The sequence below is a fragment of the Melanerpes formicivorus genome, unplaced genomic scaffold (assembly GCF_026170545.1).
Source record: "Melanerpes formicivorus ecotype bairdi unplaced genomic scaffold, bMelFor1.0.p_v2 SCAF_16, whole genome shotgun sequence".
NCBI lineage: Eukaryota > Metazoa > Chordata > Aves > Piciformes > Picidae > Melanerpes > Melanerpes formicivorus.
The window spans coordinates 12,939,786-12,966,376 of NW_027142368.1; the positions used below are offsets into that span (position 1 = coordinate 12,939,786).

The 26,591-nt window shown below is 53.4% G+C and overlaps 2 protein-coding genes across 3 annotated transcripts in view; both read right to left on the reverse strand.

Moving 5' to 3' along the window:
• EPS8L2 (EPS8 signaling adaptor L2) overlaps nucleotides 1–12,544 on the reverse strand; it is a 69,605-nt gene extending 57,061 nt beyond the window's left edge. The window contains exon 1 of the mRNA XM_068148270.1: nucleotides 12,268–12,544. The gene's annotated coding sequence lies outside the window, so the exon portion shown is untranslated. The remainder of the gene's footprint in view (nucleotides 1–12,267) is intronic.
• A 6,238-nt stretch (nucleotides 12,545–18,782) lies between these two features.
• On the reverse strand, nucleotides 18,783–26,524 carry TMEM80 (transmembrane protein 80). 2 transcript variants are annotated; one of them, XM_068148274.1, is made up of 5 exons: nucleotides 26,460–26,524; nucleotides 22,675–22,691; nucleotides 20,339–20,432; nucleotides 20,143–20,235; nucleotides 18,783–19,448 (listed from the first exon to the last, which is right to left on the reverse strand). In XM_068148274.1, exons 1-5 carry the CDS (start codon nucleotides 26,476–26,478, stop codon nucleotides 19,243–19,245), a joined length of 429 nt encoding a protein of 142 aa, XP_068004375.1. In that variant the 5' UTR covers nucleotides 26,479–26,524; the 3' UTR covers nucleotides 18,783–19,242. The 2 variants fall into 2 exon arrangements, with proteins under 2 accessions (XP_068004375.1, XP_068004374.1); XM_068148273.1 differs by lacking the exon at nucleotides 26,460–26,524 and having other exon boundaries at nucleotides 22,675–22,861.
• Between the last annotated feature and the right edge of the window lie 67 nt (nucleotides 26,525–26,591).

Consider the following 26,591-nt stretch of genomic DNA (forward strand, 5'->3'; position numbering starts at 1 on the left):
CTTTCCATCAACTCCTCCTACAGGAAGGGCATTTTTGGTCACTCCCTGGAACGCTGATTCACTTGCCTGGCAGAAATTCAAGCATGCAGCAGGACACTTCAGTTTCTCTCCAGCATGGTCATCTTGAAGTCTCTGAGGTTGCAGTGAGATGCAGCAGAAGATAGTTGGTCCATCTGAACCAGGAAACCCTTACCTCCCTGAGTAGGAAGGTCACACCACAGGAGCTTTCCTCAATGAAAGGGGGAGGGCTGCAGCCTGGCTCCCTCTCCTGCTCCCTTCCCAAAGGTCTGCCCACAGCAGCTGGGGCTTGGGGAAGCCAGTGCAAGAACCATCTCCTGTGTTTCCTGCTGTAGGGCTCAGCAGGGTGGGGCAGATTTGAGGGAGGAGATTCATCCCTTGAAACTCAGATGTGATAGTTGAGGTTTTTCCAGCCACACTTGTTGCCATCTCTTCCCACCCCATTTTGTCCTTCCCACTCATTTCCTGGCTGGGTATTTTTGGCCATTGCTAACAATTCCCTTGAGCTCAAACTTGGCACATGGCAGCCAAGTCACTGCAGGAAAACAAGCAGCCACCAGATTAACCAGCTCAGTGACCTGGTGGGCAGACCTGGCAGGGTTCAAGCCAGCTTTTGGTGTGGCAGGGAATGGGGCTGCTCCTTACAGGGTGTATTTCAGCCCCTCAGAATGCACCTGAGGCTCTGACCAAGCATCTTTGCTTTGGGACAGCTGACAGCCGCATCTCCCAAGCTTCCTGAGCACAGAGGGTGAGTGAGGTCTTGTTTGAGGGCTGCTGCTGAGTTCCTCATTCCAAGAAGGATATTGAGGTGCCAGAGTGAGTCCAGAGAAGGACAATGCTGATGAGGAGCAGCTGGGGGAAATGGGATTGTTCAGCCTGGAGAAAAGGAGGCTGAGGGGAGATCTTCCATCTCTCTACAGCTCCCTGAAAGGAGGTTGTAGTGAGGTGGGGGTTGGTCTCTTCTCCCTAGTTGCAGGTGATCAGATGGGAGGAAACTACTTCAAGTTGCTCCAGAGGAGGTTGTGTTAGATATGAGGAACAATTTCTTCCCTGAGTGGTCAGGCATTGGAACAGGCTGCCCAGGGAGGTGGTGGAGCCAGAGAAGTCAGGGATGGTGGTTCCTGGAGATGTTCAAAGAAAGCAGACATGGCACTTCAGGGCATGGCTTTAGTGGCCATGGTGGTGTTGGGCTGAGGGTTGAGCTCTGTGACCTTAGAGGCCTTTTCCAAGCAAAAGGATTCTATCATTGTGTGATTTAGGCTGGGATAAACCTTTAAGATCATGGAGTCTAACCCTCAGCCCAGCATTGTCAGGTCACCACTAAACCACATCTCCAGGGCTTTGAAACCCCTCCAGGGATGGGGATTCCACCACTGCCCTGGGCAGCCTGGGCCAGGCCTTGACAACCCTCTTGGGATAGAAGTTCTGTTAGATCCAGCAATCTTCCGCTGGTTCCCCTCTCCTGCTTTTTTTAAACTCTTGCTTGGTTTTCACTCTGAAAGCTGGGCTAAAGGTGAGTGATTGGTCCTGATTCTCCCTGATCAACCTCCACTGTGCCATGGCAAATTGCAGTCTGGCTTCCAGGAGCACTTCACACCCTCCTGCTCTCCCTGGCCACCATCTCATCTCAACATTCCAACCCAGGGCAGGAACTGATGGGGCTTGAACCCCATTCCCCCCACATCCATTTGTTTGACTCTGTGGCTTACTTTCCAGCCAAATCAGCCTCACAACCTGACCTGCAGCCCAGGAGCATCCCAAGAGTGTGACCAGCTGGGAATGGCTCAAGCCAGCACCGCTGCCAACTGTGGAGCTTCCCCTTCCATGTCTGAAGGTAACCCCTGCTCCAGGCTGGGTTGGTTTCTAATGGTTGGGTTTTGATGAAGCTCCCAAGCCCTGTGGATGAGGTCAGCAGGAGGGCTTCTGCAGCATGAACACAGAAACCAGAACAATCCCATGAGAGATGGTTCCAAACCACCCCAAGACTATGTTCCCTTTGCCCTTTGTTTCCTTGAGAATAGAAGGATGTGTGGGGCTGGGTTTATCACAGGAATGGAAGTGGCAGCTCCTAATCTTATGGTGCAGGAATGTTTTAACAGTCTTGCCACCAAAAAAATTCATCTCCTGCAAGGGCAAGGAGGAAGAAGCACAATTGGTGCCTGGGTGAGAGGCTGAGTGCAGCCTGGTAGCTGCTGGTAGCTGCTAGGAGTGGTCACAGGGCTGGAAGGGAAGAGAAGAGTTTCCTGCAATGTCTTAAAGAGGAAAGGTTGCACCAGCTGCTCCCACATGCCCACAGGGGGTTGGCACAGGGATTTCATAGAATCATAGAATTGGTTGGGTTGGAAAAGACCTCTAAGATCATCCAGTCCCACCCTCAACCTCAGACCACCATCACCATGAAACCATGTCCCCTGGTGCCATGACCACACATCTCTTCAACACCTGCAGGGATGGGGACTCCACCACCTCCCTGGGCAGCCTGTGCCAGTGCCTGACCACTCTAGCAGCAAAGAAATTGTTCCCCATGTCCAACCTAAACCTCCCCTGGTGCAGTGCTGGGAAAACAACCCAAAAAGCCAGAAAAGCTGCAGCTCAGTCAGAATGAAGCAGGAGCAGGTTCAACAGGATGAATTGAAAGTCAATGCACCATTGCTGGTCCCAGCCAGCATGAGCTGGTAACACCCTAGGTGTGGTCAGGCTGTCAGCTGCCTGAGCAATCCTCTCCCCCATGCAATCATCCTCTTCCTACTGCTCCAGCCTTAAAAATGAAGATGGGAGAGCCCTCATCTGTGTGATTTTCAGTCACAAATCTTCCAACTCTTCAGCTTGGAAGAGGGACAGAGGGAGGTGCTGCTCTCCTGGAGATCTGTGATACTGCCTGTGGCATGGAGACAGGGGAGTGGAAACAGCTGTTTGCTGCTAACAGGGCTGGGGGCATCCCATGGAACTGGCAGCTGGCAAGTGTGGCACAGACAAAAGGAGGTGGTTGAGCACAGGATGTGGAGCTGAGCTGTGGAGCATCTTGCCACAGGCCCTTCAGGGATGGAAGAAGTTTACATAGCTTGGCCAAAGGCAGGTGGACACATTCAGGGATGAAAAAGGGTCCTGGGAGCTCTTCCATCCCCACTGCTGCAGGCTGGGAAAGTGCAGAGCTCCTGTGCCTGTCCTGTTCTTGTCCTCTCCTGGAATACTGCATCCAGTTTTGGGCTCCCCAGTTCAGGAGGGACAGGGATCTACTGGAGAGAGTCCCAAATGGAGGGCTGTGAGGATGATGAAAGGACTGGAGCACTGCCCCTGTGAGGAGAGGCTGAGAGCCCTGGGGCTGTTTAGACTGGAGAAGGAAAAGAGTGACAGGGGGATTTAATAAATGTCTATAAATAGCTGAGGGCTGGGGGTCAGGAGGGAGGGGGACAGGCTCTGCTCAGCTGCACCCTGGGATTGGACAAGGGGCAATGGATAGAAAACTCCAGCACAGGAGGTTCCACCTTCAACATGAGGAGGAACTTCTTCACTGTGAGGGTCACAGAGCACTGGAGCAGGCTGCCCAGAGAGGTTGTGGAGTCTCCTTCCCTGGAGACTTCCAAGCCCCATCTAGATGCATTCCTGTGTGCCCTGTGCTGGATTCTCTGGCCCTGCTCTGGCAGGAGGGGTTGGACTTGATGATCTTCCATGCCCTGACATCCTCTGGGCTTCCCCTGAGTGTGGGTGCTGAGGGGCATGGTTTAGTGGCACTGTTTTAGCAGCATGGTGGGTCGTGAGCTCTAGGCAGGTGGTTGGACTTGATGATCTCAAAGGTCTCTTCCAACCTCAACAATTCCATGGTTCTATGTGCTACAGCCATGTGTGCTCCCAGCCTGCCACCTGAGCATGGCTGATGCTGGAGAGGTGATGGACCTCATGGCCAGGCAGCTGCCTCTGGCTCCTGTGAGCCAGAAGAGGGTGGAAGGGGTGAGGGGAAGCTCAGTCCCAGTGACTGCTCGGTGGAAGTAAATTATCCTGCAGGTTCGGTCACAGCCTAGGAAGTGAGGGCTGAGGGTGTCTGGAAGAAACAATCTACAGTCACATGCAAACTAGACCAGACAGGTCCCCAGAACATCTGCTCCACACCTGGCACAAGCCCAGAGACACTGCTGCTTTCTGCTCCCTGCCTGCCAAGAAACTTGTGAGCTGACGGTCAAAGGTTAGAGGAATGATCTGAAGCAGAGGAGAAGGCTGGGGGGGAGAGATCTGGGCTGTCCACACCCTCAGCAGCCCCCTGGTATTTCCCCTGAAGCACAGTGGGGGATGCTGAGTCCAAGATCATCTCTCCTTGCCAGGACAAGGGGCACATAGCTGCCCAAATGCAGCTTTTCAGAGGCCACACTCTGCTCCAGCACCATGAGTGACTGCCACTCAGGTCCTCTTGTTTTCAACATCCTGGCCCCTGACAGCACAAGCTAAGAGAGGACTTGGTTAGCTCATGACAGCCAGCTCAGCAGTAGGACCACACAAATCTCTTGCCAGCAGGTAGGGCAGGACTGAGGAGCACCAGGAACAGCCCAACCAGCTGAGATGCACCAGGGCTGCAGTGAAGCTGATGAAGGGTCTGGGGAACAAGTCTTCTGGGGAAATAAATTGTTCCTCATGTCCAACCTAGACCTCCCCTGGGGGCTGTTTCCCCTCATCCCATCATTTTGGAGAACAGACCCAACTCCCACCTGGCTCCAGCCTTCTTTCAGGGAGTTGCAGAGAGCCAGAAGGTCTCCCCTCAGCCTCCTTTGCTCCAGGGCTCAACAAGCCCAGGCTGCTCCTCCCCAGCCCTGTTCTCCCAGACCCTTCCCCCAGCTTTGTTGCCCTTCTCTGGACCTGCCCCCAGCCCCCTCAATGTCCTTCCTTGGAGTGAAGGGACCCCGAAACTGAACCAAGTACTTGAGGGTGTGGGCTGACCAGTGCTGAGTAAAGGGGGACAATCACATCCCTAGCCCTGCTGGCCACACTTCCTGATCCAAGCTAGGATGCCATTGGCCTTCTTGGCCACCTGAGCACACTACTGGCTCATCTTCAAGCATCCATCAGCCAATATCCCCGCAGCCTTCTCTGCTGAGCAGCTCTCCAGCCACTCTTATCATAGAATCACTGAATTGTTTGCATTGGAAAAGACCTCTAAGGTCATTGAGTCCACCATCCACCTAAGACCACCATTGGCCACTACACCAAGTCCCCCAGGTCCCATGTCCCCCAAGTTTCTTGAACCCCTCTTCCAAGCCTGTAACCTGGCCCAAAGTCCCAGATCTTGACCTAGAAGCTGGCCCCAAGAGCATCAGGCTCTGCAAACACATCAAGCTGCCCTGCTGTGTGGGAGTCAGGGATGGCCAGAGATGGTCCCTTTCACTTCTTCCCTGGGGAAAGCAGAAGTGTCTTCCCCAGGGAGCAGGGAGGTTTTTAATTAGTGCTCCCTTCTGCAGCAAGCCAGGTTCTCCTGCTTGGGCTCCTCAGATGAACACAGCTATAATTAAGAAGCAGCAGTGTCAGGAAAGAGAGCAGGTTCCAGCCTGTGATTTATTATGGGGGTGTCGTGGGTGCAATTACCTTTGGCCTCTCCTCCTCTCCCTGGTGTTTTCACTAAGTGAATGTTCTGATGAAAGGGGTGGCTCAGGACTCAGCAGATGGACACCTCTGGGTTTCTCTACAGCCCAGGCAGAGTCCTGCCTTTCCTCCGTGCAGTTACCACTGAGAGCCTCAAACCTGGCTTGAAAGCCTTTGTGTCCCACAAGTCCAGAGGAGGCCATGAAGGTGATCAGAGGACAGAGCAGTCTCCCATGAAGGCAGGCTGAGAGAGCTGGGAGTTGTTCAGCCTGGAGAAGGCTCCAGGGAGAGCTCTGAGCAGCCTTACAGTAGCTGAAAAGGGCTACAGGGAGAGCTGGGGAGGGACATTGTGCCAAGGTGTGGAGTGACAAGACAAAGGGTTATGGCTTCAAACTGGGGAGAAGCTAGATTTAGGTTAGACATGAGGGAAAAAATCTTGGCCATGAGGGGTGCTGAGGACCCTGGAACAGGTTTCCCAGGGGAGCTGCAGAGGCTCCAAGCCTGGAAGTGCTCAAAGCCAGGCTGAATGGGGCCTTGAGCAATCTGGTCTCAGAAGGAGGGTGTCCCTGCCTATGGCAGGGGGCTGAATCTCAATGATCTTTGAGGTCTGAGGTCCTTTCCTACCCAAACCAGTCTGTGATCCTTTGATTCAATAAGTCACAGTTCTGGGCTCAGCCCCAACCCTCAGTGACCACCTGTGAGCAACACCTGGACCAAAGGCTAGCACCCATCAGCACCCTCCTTAGTGCCCACCATCTCCTGCCAGCAATGGCAGGACAAGGAGGGACCCAGAGAAGTCCTGCTGGGGACAGTGAAGCGTGAGCACCGGACTAGAACAGGCAGCTTCCACTGAGGAGGGTCAAGGTTTGGGGTTTGCTTTGGAGACTTGATGGGGTGCTTGGTGCCATGGTTTAGTTGATTAGATGGTGTTGGGTGATGGGTTATGACACAATGACCTCAAAGGTCTCTTCCAACCTGGTCAATTCTCCTTCGACTTCTCTTCTCTTCTCTTCTCTTTCTCTTCTCTTTCTCTTCTCTTTCTCTTCTCTCTTCTCTTTCTCTTCTCTTTTCCTCTTTCTCTTTCTCTTCTCTTTTTCTCTTCTTCTTTCTCTTCTCTTTCTTCTTTCTCTTCTCTTTCTCTTCTCTTTCTCTTCTCTTTCTTTCTCTTTCTCTTCTCTTTCTCTTCTCTTTCTTCTCTTCTCTTCTCTCTTCTCTTCCTCTTCTCTTCCTCTTCTCTCTTCCTCTTCTCTTCTCTCTCTTCCTCTTCTCTTCTCTTTCCTCTTCTCTTCTCTTCTCTTCTCTTCTCTTCTCTTCTCTTCTCTTCTCTTCTCTTCTCTTCTCTCTCTCTCTATTCTCTTCCTATTCTATTTGCTGGTGAGGGAGTCTGGAGGAGCCCACAGCTTTGGGTAGCTGTAGGCCTGTTGGCAAGCAACACCTCCAACCTGTGAAGAGGTTAGAACTGTCTCTGCTCCCAGGTTGTTCCCCACTTTTGGTCATCTCCAGTGAGGGGGAAGTTGTGTGTGAGCAGTCTGGGGAGGGTGGTGTTGGCCTGGAGTCTGCCTGTTTGCTTGATCTTAATCTCAGTCCCAGCAGTGGCAGCGAGCAGCGCTGTTGGGAGTCTGAACTTTGGTTTATTGCCATGCATATGGTCTGCACTTTACCTTTGTAGGATATAAATCTGGACAGGTTGAGACTGATAAGAGAGAGGGGATAAAAACAGAGAGAGGGGGGAAGGAGAAAAAAAAAGAAAGAAAGTAGGAAGCACAAAATTCAAACAAACTCAAAGTATGGAAAGCTTTTGGGGCTTGGTACCCCAAGTACCACACATTTGAAGGTTGAACTTGATGATCTCAGAGGTCTTTCCCAACCTTAATGATTCTACTCCCAGAGCAGCAAATGTGGAGGGTTACTACTCCACCAGCCATCAAAGACAAAAAAGAGTCCTGCCCTGCCCTCCACAGAGTTGCTGCTGAAAGCCTCAAGCCTGCCTTGGAGGGCTTTGTGTCCACGAGTCCACAGGAGGCCATAAAGGTGATCAGAGGGTTGGAGCACATCTGTCTTGAGGACAGGCTGAGAGAGTTGGAGGTCTAGGACAAGGGTGGGTTGGAGTTTGTGAGCCATGAGGGCTCATTTGTGCCACACTTGTTCATCATGACAGCCAGAACTGCTGCAAAATGTCATCTGCTGTCCCCTTCTGCCCTGGATCTTGGTGCTCATCTCCTCCATTCCAGCTTGAATGCCTGAGAAAAGCTGTAATAGGGTACTAGGGAGTGGGAAAGGAGAGTGGAATAGGTGGGCTAAAGCTTCAGCAGGTCAAGACCCAGTTGTGGTCTGGATGTGGGAATGTGCCCCTGACACATGAGGTGAGGGTTTCTGGCACATGAGACATGTTTGCCCATCTCAGCAGCATAAGGAGATGCTTGTGAGCAGGGTTGGTTTGTGACCCTCCTCTGTAGGCAGTGGTGGATGGAAGGGCTTGGAGCATCCTGAGCAGGCTGCCGGGAGCAGCCCAGCCTCTGCCAGCAGCCTCTGGCCTTGTGCAGACGTGAGGGTCGCCCTGACTGCAGCATGCCTGCAGGAACAGTCACCTCCGGGCTTCACTTGGTGCTTCAAACCACATCAGGGCCCAGGTAGCTTGTCTGGCCACTTCAGTGGCTGTTCCAGGGCAGCTAAGCAGGCAGAGCCTGTGATTCCCCACTTTTGGCTTTGCCTTCCCATGGGCTGGGAAGCTTTTGGTCGTCTTCTGCAGAAGCCCAGCGTCAGTGAGCACATTGCAGTCATGCCCTTGGGAGCATTTGGGGCTGGGCTCTGCTGGGGACGGGGAAGAGCTTCAAACCGGTCCAGCTCTCAGCTACACACCCTTCCCTCCCTTCTGCATTGCAATTCCTCCTGATTTTCCTGGACTACCAGGAAATGAAACCACCAGGGCTTTTTTGGTTATCCCCCCAGCACTGTGCATGTCAAGTTTGCAGGTGGCACCATCCCCAGGCTCTCCTTGCCTTGGGGAGGGACAAGCTCTTCTGGAATCAGAGAATGCAGCAGGTTGGAAGGGACCCTCAAAGGTCATCTTGTCCAACCCCTCTGCAGTGAGCCTGGACATCTCCAGCTAGATCAGCTTGCTCAAGTTTGACCTTGAATGTCTCCAGGGATGGGGCCTCAACCACATCTCTGGGATGACCTTGATGGCTTTGTTCCTGTGGGAGCAATGCAATGACACCAGTGTGTGGGATCAGCTTGCTCTGGGATCCCTCTTGACAGTGATTTGCTGCAGGGGACCTAAATGTTGTGGGGGTGGGTGACAACACAACAGCTCTTCCCTGAACTTGCCATTCCAAACCTGCTGCAAGTGGCTGTTCACAGCTCCCCACTACATGAAAATCCTTCATGCTCCTCTCTGCTGTAACCCTGACAGATGACAAACTTCAGGATCTTGTGGGCAGGTGGGGATCTAGGAAGCAAACTGTGATCTCAGGCCTCCTGGGTCCTCCTTTGTTCTCATCTCCTCCATCACTCAGGTGTTGTGCTAGTGCCTGGCACCCTTTCTGATGGTGCAGACTCTTTTCTAACACAGCTGGATGAGCAGGGAGGGTTTCAGAAGGTATCATCCTTCCACTCCCTTGGAGTGAGAGGTTTGAGCACCTCCTGGGCAGGCAGGCAAGCATTTTTTCTGGGCATCTGCCAAACCCTGACCAAAACAGGGTGGTGCAGGAGGTTGTGCTGGCAGTCAAGTGCTGGTAAATCTGCCTGGTGCTCTTCCAGGTAGACACCCTGCTGCTGATAAAGCTTCACCTCCGTGAGGAAACCACCACTGTCACTCCAGGAAATCTGATGACTTTCCCTGGCACTTGTGCTTGAGGGCCACTAAGGAAGGCTCTTAAGGCTTGAGTACTTTTAAAGGGTGATTGTTTTATTGCCCCTCACATCAAACTCAGAGGCTAAAGGCTGCGTGCTAACAGCTGCCCAGGACTGCTGACTGCTGGTACATGAGGCCAGACTTAGCTCCACAGGGGCAGAAAACAGCTGAGTCTTCGTCACCACCACAAACCTGCCCTGACCCAGACCTTTGAAGGTCACCACTGCATGGAAAGGAGGAAGCAAGCAGCAAGCATGATGGAGACACAGCTCCAAAGCAGCACCCCAGGATCCAGCCCTCTGGGAATAATGCTGCCAGCCTCCCCAGCCACTCAGTCTCTGCACCCCAACCTTTCTGTGATGTTTCTCAAGCCCATGCAGCCCAATGCAAATATTCTCCATGTCACTCCTTTCTTTGTCTCTCACAAGGACTGAAACCTCCTGAGTCCTTTAGGCCATCAGGGTCTCTTCTGAATCTCTTTCCCTTCCAGCCTGAGCGATCCCATGGCTCTATGATAAACAATTTGGTTTCCAGCCACCTCCTCAAAGGGTCAGAAGCCAACAAACATCTGGTAGATTTGGCCCCAAGGCTGTCCCCCAGCAGGGTCTCCTTCCCTGGACACCCAGAGCAGAGCAAGCTGGCCTGGGTTTCTGCTACACAACTCCTCCCTGGCTCATCCTGCCCTTGGCTGAAGCTGGGCAGGCAGCCCCAATCGGGACAGCCCAACAAAATGGTTCCTGCTGCTGCTGTTCCCTCAGACAGTGTCTTCACCATGCACCACACAAGTGAGCTGCCACCCAACTGGGCAAGCTGGTCTGTACAGGTGCCTGCATCCATCTGCCTGGGAGTTGGGCAGACAGAGCCCTAGGAGCAGCCATCTGCAGGAGCTATTTCAGCAGGCTCAGAGGCAGGGTTTGTCACTCTGATGGTGAGATGTCTGCAGCCACACAGCCTTCAGTGGGCACTGAAGGAGAGAATCTGTCTGTCCCCTCCCTGGAAGTGTTCAAGGCCAGGTGGAATGGGGTCTTGAGCAACCTGCTCTAATGGAAGGTGTCCCTGCCCATGGCAGGGGGGTTGTAACTAAATGATCTTTAAGGTCCCTTCCAACCCAAGCCAGTTGAGGATTCTATGATGATCCTGTGATACAGAGGCTGTGGCCCAAAAGTCATTTCCTCCTCGTGTCACACAGCATCCAGGCTGCTCACCTCTGTCTTGGTGTCTTTGCCTGCCCTCAGAATGGGTGGGGACTGGCAGAAGAACAGAAAGCCACAGACTGAAAGCTTGTCTTGGCAAACTGCTTCATCACCCCAAGCCAAGGTGCTCCCTTCGTGCTGTGCCCTCACAGCTGCTGCCTTCCTGGGACTTCACCCACATCCAGCTCAGTGGTGCCAGCACTCAACTTCTTCTCAGGTTCCCCCAAAGCACCCCCAGTTCCTCTAAGCTCTGTCATCATATGACAAACCCATCCTACCCTGTGGAGTACGAGCAGATCCACACAGGACCACCTGCACGTGCTGGAGAGCTGGGATCCAGCCAAGAGGCACCAGGTCCTCAGGCAGCTTAGCTTCCTAATGCTTCAGCAGCAGGTCCAAACCAGGTCCAAACCAGGTCCAACCACAGCAGGAGCGAACTGTTTGTGTTACCCCAACACAAGTTTAACCTTGCTTTTGACCCAAGCAGTGATCTTTGCCGCTCACAGAAAGGTTCCAACAGTGGACCCCAGGCTCCTCTCCACAGTCCCGTTTTAAAGGGCTGCTCGGTCCACACTGCTGCCTGCCCTTGCTGAGTGTCAAGGACTTGACTGAACGGCGCCGGGAACCCAGGGTGAGACCCTGCGTTCACCCCTGCTGGGCTGAACCTCTCGGTGTCAGTTCTTGAACTCCAAAAAAGTCCTTTTTCGGCGCAGACCCCACCAAAACCAGCCCAGCGCTGGAGCTCTCGGATGATCAAGCACCGACAGACGATCTCCGCTACAGCCCTGGCTTGAGAGCAGCCCAGCCCCGCCAGTGTTAACTCCCCGTTGCCCTAATTACGGCAGGGCAATCACCGTCATTTACTGCCCTGTTGTCTGACAGTTATTTCCAGTATTTAAAAATAACGTCAGGCAGGTCTTTTGTCCCTGAGCCTTGGCCTCGCTGGAGTTTGCACTGGCATTTTCCAGGCAAATAAGTGAAAGGGGAGAGGAGAGCTGCGCTCCAACTCCTTGACGTGGAGGTAAGCTCACGGGGAGGCAGTGTGAAGGACCAGGGCAGCTTCAGGTGAGGCTCCCCGCTGTTTGAAATGGGGCGATGATGGATCTTGCCGAGGTGACGGGCAGGGAGAGCTCACCTAAAGAACTCTACCCACCAAAAGCAGCTCCTCACCGAGGTGCCCGGCTGGTGAACAGCCAAAGCACCCCCGATTCACTCCGGACGCATCGCAGACCGAGGAAAACCCGGGGTCTGCAAACAACCAGCCTCTCAAAACTCCCAACTTCATTAGGAGCAGGGGGGTTGAAAAACCGAAACCCATCCCCTTTCCGTGCCAGACGGACATTTTGCTGCCAAGAAAGTGCCACCTACTGGAACTGGCTCCGGCGAGGAAGCGCAAGACGGGGGAGCTACACCCCGAAAACGCAGCGCTGGGAAAAATGCCCTTTTTTCCCCACCGACTTTTTAAAGGCAGTAAGACAAAGCCCAGTGCTGGGCATGAGCCCAGCCTCTGCCCCCTCCCCAGCAAGCTCCCTCTGCAGAGGAAACAACCAGGCTTTGGAAGTGGATAAAGGTTGGGCAGAGGAGGGTGGGGAGGGGAAGGGGGGATGCGAACCTTTAGGTTGGCAAGGAGGGACTTACCGCTGCTGAGAAGGTCTCCTGCAGTTCCCCGGGCTCCCCTGTGTCCTCTCCAAGTTTCACCTAGTTCAGTCCTGCTGCCATTCTCCAGCAGCCCAGCTGCCTGCTCGGTGCTTTGCTGCTCCCCCCCAACAAGCTCCGACCACGGAGGAGAGAGCGAGGCAGAGCCCACCCAGCACCCCAACCTGGGGGTCTCTGTGCCACCCGCTTCCCTCTGCCCTTTCGTCCCGGTGCCGCTCGCCCCGGTTGTCTGAGAGCAGGTGACAGAGGTTTCTTGGCAGAGGAGAGAGGAGGGGAGGGATGTGGAGGCAGCGAGAGGTGGAGCTGGGACCCGGAGCAACAGGTTACTGTATAACTAGGAGCTGGTGGCCCCAGCAAGCCGGCTGCATCCCCGCCAGGCACTGGGGGCGACTGGGACCTTCGCCCACTCCCAGTGCAAAGGCGCCAGGAGCTGAGCCTCGGTGCTGCTCGGTGGGGACGTGTTAAACTTCAGGTTTCTTTTGCCTGAAAACGTTTTGTACCCAAGGGGGAGGCTGAAGGTGGCGAGAGGTGGCAAAGGAGAGCTCAGAGCTGGGTTTTCCATCACCAGTCAGGGAGGGGTCGTGCTGCCTGACCGCCTCCTGGGGGGAACAAGGCCCCTTTTGTGCAGCCCGAGGCTCTCCTCCGCAGCTCCACGCTGGCTCCTGGGTTGTTTTCCTCCAGCTTTGCTCCTGCCTGACGTCTGCAGCAGGAAGAGGTTCCCCGAGATGGAGGGAGAGGACACAAACAATGTCCTCCCTCTGCAGGTCCCCAGAGCAGTTGTGGGTGAGGAGCAGAGCCCCGTGTGGGGTACCCCACACCCTGGCACTGTGCTCCTTGGAATGAAGCTGCTATAGAGGCCTTCATCTTGCCCTTTTGTGATGGGCCTGGGCATACCACGGGGCTTGGCCCCACACATCTTTACCTGGGCACTAGGCAAAGGTACAACACAGCCTGGGCAGAGCTGTGCCAGGGTTGTGGTGGGGAGAGGGCAGTGATTGGTGAGCTCACCAGTGGGGGCAACAGAGGGGATGTGATTGCCTGGTACAGGAGGGGAGTCAGAGGCATCAGGTACAGGTTTGGGCATCAGCATGGTGCAGCTGGAGCAGGGCTTACTCCTCAGCTGGAGATGCTCCTTGTTGGCAGGAGGTGGTCCTTGCTGGCAGAAGATGGTCCTACTAGGGGAAGCTCAGGACCTTGCTATTCACACACGTGTGCCTGTGTGCAATGACAGGCAGAATCTACACAGGACCTTTTTGGCCATCTCAGGGGACATTCATCAGGACTACAAAGATGCTGAGGGGACTGGAGCATATCTCTGATGAGGGAAGACTGAGGGAGTGAGGTCTTTTTAGTCTGGAGCAGAGCAGGCTGAGGAGAGATCTCATCCATGCTGAGCAATACTGCAAGGGTGGGTGTCAGGAGGATGGGACCAGGCTTTGTTCAGTGGTGCCCAGGACAGGGCAAGAGCTCATGGGCACAAACTTGAACATAAGAAGTTCCATCTAAACATGAGGAGGAACTTCTTTACTTAAGGATGCTGGAGTACTGGAATGGGCTGCCCAGAGAGGTGGTGGACACATTCCAAACCCACCTGGATGTGTCCTCATGTGACCTTCTCTAGGTCACCCCCCTTGGACTCTATGATCTCCAGAGGTCCCTTCCAGCCCCTACCATGCTGTGATTCCCATGCCACTGCAGTACTGTCTCAGTCCTCCCTTGCTGAGATCCAGGCTCATTATCAGTGTGGTCAGGAGTGAGACCACCATCCACTTATCACCATGACCCCAGGTGGGGCACAGAGGAGGCAAGAACTGCTTCTTGCTGGAGCAGGAGAGGTAGGAATTGAGCTTCAGAGCTGGTGGTGTGGCTCCTGTGCTGTCTGGGAAGGGTTTCTTCAGGAGCCCCAGTTTCATCACCATACTCTCATGTTCCTCCTCCTCTCTTGCTCCAGAGAGAACTTTTAACAGCTGGCACTGCTGCTCCTGAGGCTGTGGAGAGGTTCAGTTGTGCTTGGTGGTTTGCTGTGCTCAGACTGGATGTCTGGGGGCCTAGGGGGACCCTGTGCTCTGGGGAGTGGTCTCTCCTGTGAGCAGGTTTTGTCACTTTCAAAGAACACCCAGTTTCAGTTGTTTCAAGAGCTAACACTTGTTGAGGCAACAGGCTGAGCTCATGAGCTGATCATTAGGTTGGGAAACGCTAGCTGAACACATGGGTCTTACAGAGGTGGCTGTGGCCAGGTGGCATCCCTCCCATAGCCAGTTCCTCCCCAGAATCTGGGGCTTGGGGGAGCATGTTATTGAACCTCCTCACCTTCCAGTGCCTGAAGGGGGCTACGGCAAAGCCGGGGAGGGACTTTTTACGAGGGCTTGATGTGATAGGGTGAGGGGTGATGGCCTTGAGCTGTGACTCCTGGAGACTGCAGGCAGTAAAGGACTTGATGATCGGAGGGCTGGAGCACCTCCCTGCTGGGGGCAGGCTGAGAGGGTTGAGACTGTTCAGCCTGGAGAGGAGAAGGCTCTGGGGAGACCTTAAAGGAGCCTTCCAGTATCTGAAGGGGGGGGCTACAGGAGAGCTAGGGAGGGACTTCTTACAAGGGTTTGCAGTAATAGGATGAGGGGTGATGGCTTTGAGCTGGAAGAGGGGACTTTGAGGCTGGAGATTAGGAAGAAATTCTTGACAGTGAGGGTGGGGAGACACTGGGACAGGTTGCCAGGGAGGTTGTGGCTGACCGCTCCCAGGATGTGTTCAAGGCCAGGTTGGACAAGGCCTTGAACAGCCCTAGGAGAAGCAGCAGACCACCAGATACATCACCAGGCAGGGGAACAGATACTGGTCCAATGGAAGGGAAACATGGTGGGAATGTGCCAGAGCCCAGTGAGCATAGCCAGCTGAAAGGCTTTGTGCAGGACATCCCTACCCCCTGAAATCCATCTTCTGCTACTGGGGCTGCTGGGCTAGGGTGGCTTTCCTGAATGTAAACTGGAACTTGGAAGGATTCTGATGGAGAAGCCATTTGATGTCTAAGGCTCTGACTGCTGCTGTCTGGCAGCCACACTCCTGATGAAGACAGGCACAGCAGCTCCTGTGGGGTGCTGCACCCCGCAGGACATCTCAAAGTGCTGAGCAGAGGAGGCAAATTTTCCTCTGGGCAGAGAAGAAAACCACAAGGGAGCTTATCACATCTTCCCTGCAGGAGCTGATGCTGGTTCAAGTGGGCCAGAGGACAATCACCCTGCTGTGGTGGCCATGCCCCTGACCTGGCTCCCAGATGTGGACCCAAATGAGTGTCCATCATCACTGGGTATTGGAAAGAAATTCTTCACAATGAGGGTGGTGAGACACTGGAACAGGTTGCCCAGGGAGGTTGTGGATGCCCCCTTCATGGAGGTGTTCAAGGCCAGGCTGGATGGGGCTTTCAGCAGTGTGGTCTAGTGGAAGGTGTCCCTGTCCATGCCAGGGGGGTTGGAACCAGTTGATCTTTAAGGTCCCTTCCAACCTAAACCATTCTATGAATCTATGATCAGCCTCTCTCCTTTGCCCACTGACAAAACCCCTTCCGTGCTGTGACAGTGGCAATGGTCACTGGGGGACTGCACCACTTGAGCTGTTTCTGCTTGCTGAGGCCCACAGAGAAGCTGTGGACCCACAGAGCCCTATCTCTTGGAGTATCTCCAAGGCTGGAGTCCCAGGAGGCTCCCTTGCCTCTTGGGATCAGCCTTTTAAATCAGGCTGGCGGCAGACTCGGCTGTGATGGCTTGAGAACAAAGACTTCTTCCTTGCAGAGTAAACACCACCCAAACCCAGCTCCTCAAAATATGTGTTCCTCTCAATTTTTAATGCCTTTTTTTTTTTCACATCCAGCTTGCTCATCCTGTTTCAGAAGGGCTGGGCCTCCTAATTAAAAGCTCCAGCAAACTTCTGTCTGGCAAATGTCATCAATGGCTTCACTGTGCTGAGCCTGGCTGCTCTAAGCACTGGGAACTTAAGGAAAACCTCAGAACATCTGAAGCTGAGGAGAAACTTCTTTACTTTGAGGGTGCTGGAGCCCTGGAGCAGGCTGCTCAGAGAGGCTGTGGAGTCTCCTCCTGTGGAGAGACTCCAAACCCACCTGGACACTGGGACCCATGAGGACTGTTTTCTGCAGGACTCAGCCCCAGGGGTCCGGTTTGGTGGCACAACATCACAGTGGGGGCAAACACCTCAGGGCAGGAAAACCTTCTACTTTTAGTAAGTGTCTCCTGAATTTGGGTCTCTTCTGCCTCCAGCTGTGCTTGTGTTTTGTTTGCAGTGAGCTCCACAGGAGGGAAAGGAAGGCAAAACATGGAGGCTGCAAGTGGAAGTGGAAGTCTGTGACCCCCCTCCCATCTGCCACACCACCTACAATCAGGTGAAACAAACCATCCACTTCACAACACTCCCTTCAAAACCCACCAGGGGCCAGACCCTTGTGCAGGCTGCAAACAGCAGGGAAGGTCTGTGGGTTCCCTTGTAACACACAAGAAGGGTTCTGCTTGGTACATGTTTGTCACCAGCAGGGTAGACACAGCTTGGCATGTTGGTCACTCCTTCCACCAACTACCTGGTGGGTACATTCCAGCATGCCAAGCAAAGCTGGAAGGACAAATGGGTGGGGGCTTGCTTCATGCAGATTAAGCACAGAAACACTTGGTCATGGGATTTCCTGGTGGCTCCTCAGCACCCAGTTCTGCTTTTACATTCTCTTCATGGGTGCAGCCCTGCTCCTGGTGATCAGCAAAGGGTTGGTTGTGGCACTGATCTCACAGCATCAGGCCCAGGGAGGGGTTCATGCCCATGTGTGTGTGTTTTGGTGTGGGCTGCTGGGTGCTGTAAACATGGGCAGAAGCTGCTTGCTGAGACCTGGCCTTGGAAGGGGCTGCCCTGGGTAAGGTCAAGGGATGATGCAGGGCCTGTTGTGACAGGACAAGAGGTGATGGTTTGCAACCAAAAAAGGGAGATTTAGACTGGAGAGATTTCTGACACTGAGGGTGGTGAGACCCTGGGCCAGGTTGCCCAGAGAGGTGGGAGATGCCCCAGCCCTGGCACCATTGCAGGTCAGGATGTTTGGGCCTCTGAGCACCCTGCTCTAGTTGGGAATGTCCCTGCTGACTGCAGGGGGGTTGGATTAGATGAACTATCAAGGTCCCTTCAACCCAAACCAGTCTGGGATTCTCTGTTTTTCTGTGAAATTGGACCTTTCCACAGGAGCTGCTTCTGTGTGTTTTGATTCTTCCACCACCACTGGCAAGAAGACAGTGGCTGTGGCAGTGTGGCTGCAGCTCCTGGCTAGTGCCAATCCATGCAGAGCTCAGGTGCTTCTTCCCATTTTTAGGGTGGGATCAGAAGATCAGGAGTCTTTCACACCCATCCAGGCTTGCCCAAACCTTCCTTTGTGAGCCTCAGCTGGAGCCTAGGATCTGAAGAAGATGCTCTGCACTTCAAACACTGCTTAGATCTGAAACATCATTTATTTGACTAAATAAACTACCAAAATAGGAAGTTCTGAGTGGAAGACCTGCTTGTCCAAAAGCTCCCCAGCTCCCCAAGCTTTACATTAACACCAAGATACTTTTGATGAAGCAATTTATTACCTTTTCTTTTTTTTTCCAGAGTCATAGAAACAGAACTTTTAACACCACAAAGAAGCAACAGCCAACAACATTCTGGTGAGCTTTCAACAGGACAGAAGGGTGAGTGAATGGTTGAGTGTTTGTGCTCCTCTTATGGCCACCCCATATCAACACCCCATCCCCTCCCCCCAAGAGGTCTTGGCTCCTGCCTGAGCAAGAACCAGCAGCCCAAACCTTGCAGCTCAGCTCTCTGGGTACACACAAACCTCAATTCCCAGTCCCACTGGGATAAATCACTCACTGCCCTACTAATGGCTGGGAAATTGCCACTGGGGGCTGAAAACACAAATGAGAGCAGAAGAGAATCTGTGTCCTCAAACAGCAGCCTGTGTGGTGCAGCAGAAGGAGGTCCAGGCTGTATGGCCTGATTGGTTTCTGTGTCACTTGGTTGTGTGTTGCTGCTACTCTGCACCCCTCAACAGCAGGTAGCTGGGTGATGCTCTGCTTACTACTCTGTGTTGGGAATGAGTGGTTAGAACTCATCCCTGATGAAGTCTTCTTGCTGACTCATAGAATCACAGAATGGTGGGGGGTGGAAGGGACCTTTGGAGATCAAGTCCAACCCCCATGCCAAAGCAGGGTCACCTAGGGCAGGTCACACCAGAAGGCATCCAGATGGGTCTTGAAAGTCTCTCAAGAAGAAGACTCCAAAACCTCTCTGGGCAGCCTGCTCCAGGGCTCCCTTACCCCCACAGGGAAGGTTTTTCCTCATGGGGAGGTGGAACTTCCTGTGTTTCAGTTTGTATCCACTACCCTTTGTCCTTTCACAGGACACCACTGAAAAGAGCTTGGCCCTTCTCCTTGACCCCCCCCCTTCTCCTTGACCCCCCCCTTCTCCTTGACCCCCACCCTTCTGCTATTTGTAAACACTAATATGATCTCCTCTCAGCCCTCTCCTCTCCAGGCTCAGCAGTCCCAGCTCTCTCAGCCTTTCCTCAACAGATATTCCAGTTCCTTACTCATCCTCATAGCCTCCCTTGAACTCTCTCCAGTATATCCCTCTTCCTCTTGATGTGGGGAGCCCAGAGCTGGACACAACACACCAGATGTGGTCTGACCAGGGCAGAGTAGTGGGGGAAGAGAACCTCCCTTGACCTGCTGGACATCATCTCTTGCCTTTGCCCATAAGTAAGTGAACAGAGCTGCCAGCTGGGACATGGCACCTACCAGCACTGCCCCTCAGCAATCTGCTCTTCAAACAGAGGAGAGGCTTCCAGGATGGTTATCTGCAGGAGGGTTCAATATTTGAATAGAAACCTGCTCTTTTATAGGAGAAGTGCACGGAGGAGGTGTTGAAACCTGCCAGGGCCTAGCTGACAAAAGCAGCAATGGCCATGACCTCTAGGCCTGACTCCAGCCCGTAGGTGGCCAGCAGCAGCGCGTTCAGGACGAGGTCAGCTCGCAGCACGTAGGTTTGCCAGGCCAGGAAATACAGCGCCAGGCCCACGCTGCCCAGCGTCAGCGCCAGGCTGAGCCCCAGCGCAGCCTCTTCTTCCGTCAGGTTGCCCTTGGAGCCTCGGGGCAAACAGAAACCTCAACTGAGTCTTCATTGCTTCAGACACTACCACAAGCCCCAAGTCTGGAGTGTTCTCTGGAAGAGGTGGCTCAGAGGTGTGGTGGAGGTCCCATCCCTAGAGACACTCAAGGTTGGCAAAGGCCTTTAGGAGCACCCAGTCCGACCATTCTCTAACTCTACCAAGGCTGGAGCTAAGCCATGGCCCTCAGCACCACATCTCTGCCTCTTTGACACACCTCCAGGGATGGGGATTCCACCACCTGTTCCAGTGTAGTCATGGTGCAGCCACAGGCTGCTCAGGGATCTCCTTGGTGCTACTTGCTCCATGAGGCCTTGGCCATTTGGTTACCTGGTGGAGCAGCAAATGGAAATCTGGGTGTTCCACCGTGCTCCTGCTCACACATCACACTTGCTTCTCAACAGCCCTCCAGCTGTCCCAGTTAAGATTGCTTCCTGACAAGCCAGTGGCTGGTTTTTAATGGTGTTAGGGATGCTATTTCAGAAGGGAGCAAATTCTGTTTGCCCCTCTGGCCAACTCTATAGATCAGGCAGCTTAAGTTTAATGACCTAACTGAACAGCAGTCCCCAACATCTGCTGAACTGGCCTGTTAGTAGGACACATGGTAAGTACCACAGTGATTCATGTCTGAGGGTGGTACCCCACTGACAAGGCAGGGTGATAACATGGCATACCCAAGTAGAGTCGAGGCACTTCCAGAATGGCCATGATGAAAAGCACCAGAAGATCTGGAGCCAAATAATCATCTGGGTAACTGAAAACTTGACCTGTAGAATAACAAGAGAGTAACTAAGCCAGGAGGAGACAGTGGGCAGGCTGACAAACCACTAGGAGACAACCTGCTGCTGGGTCAGGATAGCTGCAACTTACTTTTGTACACAATCAGCGTGAGGGTAGCCAGGAAGTAGAAGATGTAATAAACCCCATTCACGTAGAACAGAATCTGCAGGAGAAGAGATGACAGCTGAGAGCTGTTGTTAAGGATTTCTGGTAGCACTGAGGTGGGATGCAGTTCATACTGTGGCCTTTTTCCCTGTGGCCCCACATACACTGCTGTGGCTTCTTAGGCAAAATGGTTCAGCTATGGCTGGCCTGCTGGTAGGGTTCAGAGAGTCACTGGAGATCGCACACACCAGCAGGTAGGATGAACACTTGCTGTTCCAGGTTTGGCTTTTGACAGCTTTATGTGGCATGTGGAGAGGAGGCCACAAAGATGATCAGAGGGCTGAAGCACTTCCCCTGTGAGAACTAGCTGAATGAGCTGGGGCTGTTCAGCCTGGAGAAGAGAAGGCTCCAGGGAGACCTTAGAGCAGCCTTCCCTAGGATTTGAAGGGAGCTACAGGAGAGCTGGGGAGGGATTTTGTACTGAGGCTTGGAGTGACAGGATCAGGGGTAATGACTTCCAGCTGGGAAAAGCTGGATTTAGATGAGACATGAGGAAGAAATTGTTCCCCAGAATGGTGGTGAGACACTGGAACAGGTTGCCCTGTTGAGGAGGCTCCCAGCCTGGAAGTGTCCAAAGTCACACTGGATGGGGCCTTGAGCAACCTGGTCTTAGGGGTGTCCCTGCTTATGGCAGGGGGGTGGAACTCAATGATCTTCAAGGTCCCTTCCCACCCAAACCAGCCTGTGATTCTAAGATTCTGTGTAGTGGGGTGTTCATCACCCTCAAGAAATGAGGAGGGGGTGCATGTGCACCTGGCCCCAAGCACCTTCCACCCCTGTTAGGCAGCCTTAAGGAAGCTGCCAGAGGGTTGGCAGCCTCCAAGACATCAAACTCCTGGAAGTTTCTAACAATAAGTGTCTGTGAGAAGCAAACTGGCCCCATCACTGCCCCTCCCATGGGAAGGCTGAAAGCTGTGCTCCTTCTTTGTTAAGTGCCTGAGAAAGGCCATCAGCTCAGCTTTGAAACAGACTCCCTCAATTTACTGCCCACTCCTGCAGAGCATTGTATTTAGTTTCAGTGATTTGTCTGTCCATGTGGATCCACTGCCAAGGTATGTGAGAGCTCCACAATCCTTAATACAGCCCCAAAATGTCCCTGAACACAGCAGGAACAGGTGGTGAGACACTGCCACAGGCTGCCCAGGGAGGTGGTGGAAGCCTCATCCCTGGAGGCTTTTGCAGCCAGGCTGGAGGTGGCTGTGAGCAACCTGCTGCAGTGTGAGGTGTCCCTGGGCATGGCAGGGGGCTTGCAGCTGGCTGAGCCTTGAGGTCCCTTCCTCCCTGACAATTCTATAACATCTACTCTGGAATCACTGAGGCACAGCAGCATGTGAATGTAGGATTCATGAGGAGGATGTCCTAGGACTCCCCACCACATGGAGAAGTCAGGTTGTGGTTCCAGGAGTGCAGAAATGGAATCATTCCTATGTGTTTTTGATAACCAAATGATTGCAAATGCCTGCCTTAGCCTTAGATAATACAATGTAAGGAAGCTGCCAGTGCAGGCTTCATTCTTTCCATACTCAAACTACTCTTTATCCTCCCCTCTCTCCCCCAGCCCTTCTCAAGCCCTCTGAGGATCTCCACACAGAGACTTCATCCCAGGCACCTTGCAGAGGAGCTGAGCAAGCACCCACACATGGTGGATCTCTTCCAGTTCCCAGCTCATTTTATTCCAACAGAACCAGGTTTTTGTGTTTTTCCAGTTGAGGGAAGGTGGAGCAAAAAACATAAATTACTAGATAGGTTCTAAGCATGGCAATCTCTGAAGCCAAGGGTGTCTCCTCTCAGGAGATTCCTTAGATCTTGGCAGGAGGAAAGGTAAGGTGAGGTACCAGGAGAGAAGAGGAAGTAGGACTGCAAGCTGCTTTTACTACCTCCTCGGCTCTGTCAGCAGGGTGTGAGGTGTGCTGCTGCATGGGAGTTGTGTCCTCCAGCCCACAAATCCCATTTTTAGCCTTGCCCTCTAAGGAAGTGCATTAGGTGATCATAAAAGGGGGCTGCCAGCCCCCTGCCCAGACTGCAGGGCGGGGGTTCTGCAGGGGAGGGAGCTGATGGGGGCCAAACCTCAGCCCAACCCCAGCAAAAGGCACGAAGGTAATCTTCCTTTTTCCTGGTTTTGTTACCTGGGGCTGGGAAGCTCACAGAACATCCCCAAAATCATGCTGTGCAGGTGGATTAGGCAGGGAGGGGTGAATGCCTTCCAGCCAGTCTTCCTGAGGACTCCCAAGGTGAGGGGATGAAAGGCACAAAAAGGATACAACCGACGGAGTTCCTCCTTGCCGGCGAGAAGGGAAAAAGAAGAGCAGAAAAGAAGGCTCAGTGTTTACCCAAGGTGCTGCAGAAACATTCAGGCTGGTGTGGCCAGAGAGCTCAAGCATGCTTGTAAAAATTCCCTTTTTCAGTTGCCTGGAAAACTGACTCTTTTCTCAGCCTGTGCAGTTGAGGTTCCAAAAGTTAACCTTTTCCAAGCCCAGGAATTTCTCAGGTAATTTGAGGGAAGGTCCTGTTGTGAAAGCGCCTCTCAGAGTGAGGAAACCACCTCCTGCAGAACATGAAGTGCAAGCCACCTGGAACCTGTCTATCCAGCCCTTTCCCAGCAGTTGACATTTCATCCCCTCAGCAATGAGGGAACCAGAATGTGCCATTTGGTTTTCAGCTGTGAGAAAGGGCTCCTGGTTCCTCCAAGGAACAGCTTTCCAAACCGGTTCCCTTCAAAAGCAGAGTCACAAGAGGGCTGTGAGAGTTGGGGGTTGTGCAGCCTGGAGAAGAGAAGGCTCCAGGGAGACTTTCTGGTGGCCTTTCAGGATTAAAAGGGCAGATCAGAAAGCTGGGGACAGACTGTTGAGCAGGGCCTGTTGTGACAGGACAAGAGGTGAGGGTTTGAAACTAAAGGAGGGAAGATTCAGACTGAATAGAAAGGTTTGGCCCTGAGGGTGGTGAGAGCCTGTCCCAGGTTGCCCAGAGAGAGGTGGGAGATGCTCCAGCCCTGGAACCACTGCAGGTCAGATTGTTTGGGGCTCTGAGCAACCTGCTGTAGTTGCAGATGTCCCTGCTGACTGCAGGGGAGTTGGACTAGCTGAGCTTTAAAGGTCCCTCCCCACCCAAACTAGTCTGGGATTCAATGATTCTGTGATTGTATGTGCTGAGCACCCACAGAAACCACAACCAGTATTCTCTGTGGATAAAATACACATTGGCTCCCACCTACTGAAGTCCCTCCTAAGCAACTCATTCATATTCTCAGCCTCTTTGAGGCACATGAGGAATTGCAAAGGCCTGGTCTCTGTTTCACAGAGAGCCAAAGTGCCTGTGAGAGGCTGTTCCATCCATCTTCTCAGAGACAGCTCCCACATCCGTGGGACATAGCTCCCCAGCTCCATCCCTGGACTCCTTGAGGTTAATGTCCTCATCACCTCATAGTTTTATGCAGTTGGGCCTAAATTAATCCCCACTGCCTTTAGGCACCTAATTAAGGTATCCAATTTGGGAATGCTGTGGAAATAGGCAAGCAATTGCAGGTGATTCATCCTGCCTAGGATCTGCCTCCTGGATGAGCCTCATTTTCCCTCCACTTTCTGCAACAGGACCACAGGCTCCTAAGAGGATCATCCCTTCCCTTAGCCATGGTGTGCTCTGAGCCCCTCCAGAAGGACACTGAGGGGCTGGTGTGGGTCCAGGGAAGGGCAACCAAGCTGGGGAAGGATCTGGAGAAAAGGGGTGGTGAGGAGCAGCTGAGGGACCTGGGGTTCTTGAGCCTGGAGGCTGATTCAGTAGATTCAGTATTCCTAAGGCTGGAAGGGACCTCAAAGATCCTCGAGAGGGAGACCCTTCTGGCTCTCTGCAACTCCCTGAAAGGAGGCTGGAGCCAGATACAGGTCTGGCTTTTCTCTCAAGGAACAAGTGTCAGGATGAAAGCAAACAGCCTCAGGTTGCCCCAGGGGAAGTTTAGGATGGACACAAAGGGTTGTCAAGGCCGGGCCCAGGCTGCCCAGGGCAGTGGTGGAGTCCCCATCCCCAGAGGCTTTTCAAAGCCATGAAGCTGTGGTGCTGAGGGCCATGCTTTAGTGGTGACCTGGCAGTGTTAAGGGTTGGACTCCATGGTCTGAAAGGTCTCTTGCAACCCAGATGATTCCAGAGTTCTATGAATGCTCTATTTTGGTTTTGCAGAAGGGGAGGCAAAGGCTCCATGACACATCATGCTCTGCAGTGACTAATGGTGAAAGATGTTTGTGTTTATACCCCAGTGTGAAGTAACACCCCTGTCAGCCACTGTGCTTCTCCAGCAAGGAGCTGTCTCCATTTAGAAGTTATTTTAGGCTGTGAAGCAGGCTATGAATTGAAAACAACCACAACTGCATGTGTAGACATGTTCTTATTCCACAGAAGTGTCTGGATGTGGAACTTGTTCTGTGGAACCAAGCACTAAACCCTGCCAGTGTACCCTCATCCACACTGGGGAGAGCCAGCTGCTGGGCTCACACCAGTTCACAGGCAACCTCCCCCAGTGAATTCCCTCATGGCATTTTCCCCAACTTCATTTTTAACATTTATTGATTGGGTTTTTTTTTGTTCTTTTTGTAAATCATTTCCCACCAGAGGGCACTGACCACATTCCTGCCTCTGTTCCAGCCACCATTACTGAGAACATGCTGCCTCCCCCCGAGCACCAGGGACATTTCACACGGGTTAAACATTTACATCCCCACTACACAGCCCTGAAAGGGACTCTGCAGGTAAAGCAGTCATTATCATAGTATCATAGCATCAGTCAGGGTTGGAAGGGACCACAAGGATCAGCTAGTTCCAACCCCCCTGCCATGGGCAGGGACATCCCACACTAGATCAGCCTGGCCAGAGCCTCATCCAGCCTGGGCTTAAACACCCAGGCTGCTAACCCCAGCACCCCGAGACTGGCTCACTGTGAGGACTAATGAAATCTGCATGGCTGCTGGGAGAGGTTTAAATTGGAAGTGAATGTTCTGGCACAGGACAGGAAAAATAACACACTAGCTATCTGAGAGCATTTATATGAAGCAGCAGCTCTCAGCAGCAAGGACAGCACGCTGCTGAGGGAGGCATTGGCATTACTGAGGTGTAGTGACTTTCAACTGCATGCAGGTTGGCACCTGATTTCTGCCCCTTGGAAAGCTTGGTCCAAGAGGAAAAGGAGTGTTGACACCAGAGTAGTATGAATTCTTTAATGCAGGAGGGCAAGTCCCAGGCACTTGGGATGAGGATGAATTGTGAATCTGAGTCTTTCCAAGCCGCCTCTGCACCCATAGTGGTTCTCAGGAGCGCAGCAGCTGGAGCCTGCACGCACTCAGTCAGCCCTTTAAACCAAATCCTGACTTTCCTGGACAGTTTGGTAGTGAACAGCTACAGACCACATTGTGCTTAAGGGTTTCATACAACAGAGCCTTGGCTGCTCATGTAAGGGTCACAGAGCACTGGAGCAGGCTGCCCAGAGAGGTTGTGGAGTGTCCTCCTCTGGAGACTTTCCAGCCCCATCTGGATGTGTTCCTGTGTGCCCTGTGCTGGGTTCTGTGCTCCCGCTCTGGCAGGGGGGGTGGACACGAGGATCTCCAGAGGTCCCTTCCAACCCATCCCGTGATCCTGTTGGAAACGGCTGAGCACACGCCCGCCTGGGAGCCCATTCGCTACCGCACTGGTTTAACGCTAAAGCTCTAGTCAAGGCATGCAGCAGCTGCAGTTAGCATTGCCCAGCGGCCCCAAGACTTGCGTGCAGGGCTCTGGCAAACACTAATTGTTCATTGTGTCACTCGGCCTCATAAAAGTGCACTTGACTGTAGGCAAATACGCTCCAGGGCCCGCACAATCGCCAAGCCCCTGCTCACGCTGACACCGGGCCCGCAGCTGCCGGGATGTGCCTCAGCGTACCGCGGCTGTTGTGATACAGCTATCGGGCTGAGCTCGGCGCCACGGCCTAGCTCAACCTCGGTCACCTCCTCACTCTGCCCCTCTCCCCGGGGCTCAGGCTGCGAGAGGTGACCTCTAACAGCGGGAATCAGCCGCCGCCGCTCACCTCGCCTCATCGCCGCCATCTTGGCTGCCCTTCCGCGCCGCCTGCCGGTCCTCCACCATCCCGGCAGCCCCTGCGCAGCGACCGCTCAAAGCTCGCCGCTTTCCCCCCGCCCACTCCTGTCCCCGCCCTTTC

Excerpts from the sequence above, each read along its gene's own strand:
- TMEM80 (XM_068148273.1), bottom strand. The coding sequence starts at position 22,794 with ATGCTTGAGCTCTCTGGCCACACCAGCCTGAATGTTTCTGCAGCACCT. Across the intron at positions 20,433-22,674 it reads AAGGAGGAACTCCGTCGGTT|CTGTCATCTCTTCTCCTGCA; the intron begins GTATCCTTTTTG and ends AACAGCTCTCAG. Across the intron at positions 20,236-20,338 it reads CACGCTGATTGTGTACAAAA|GTCAAGTTTTCAGTTACCCA; the intron begins GTAAGTTGCAGC and ends GTTATTCTACAG.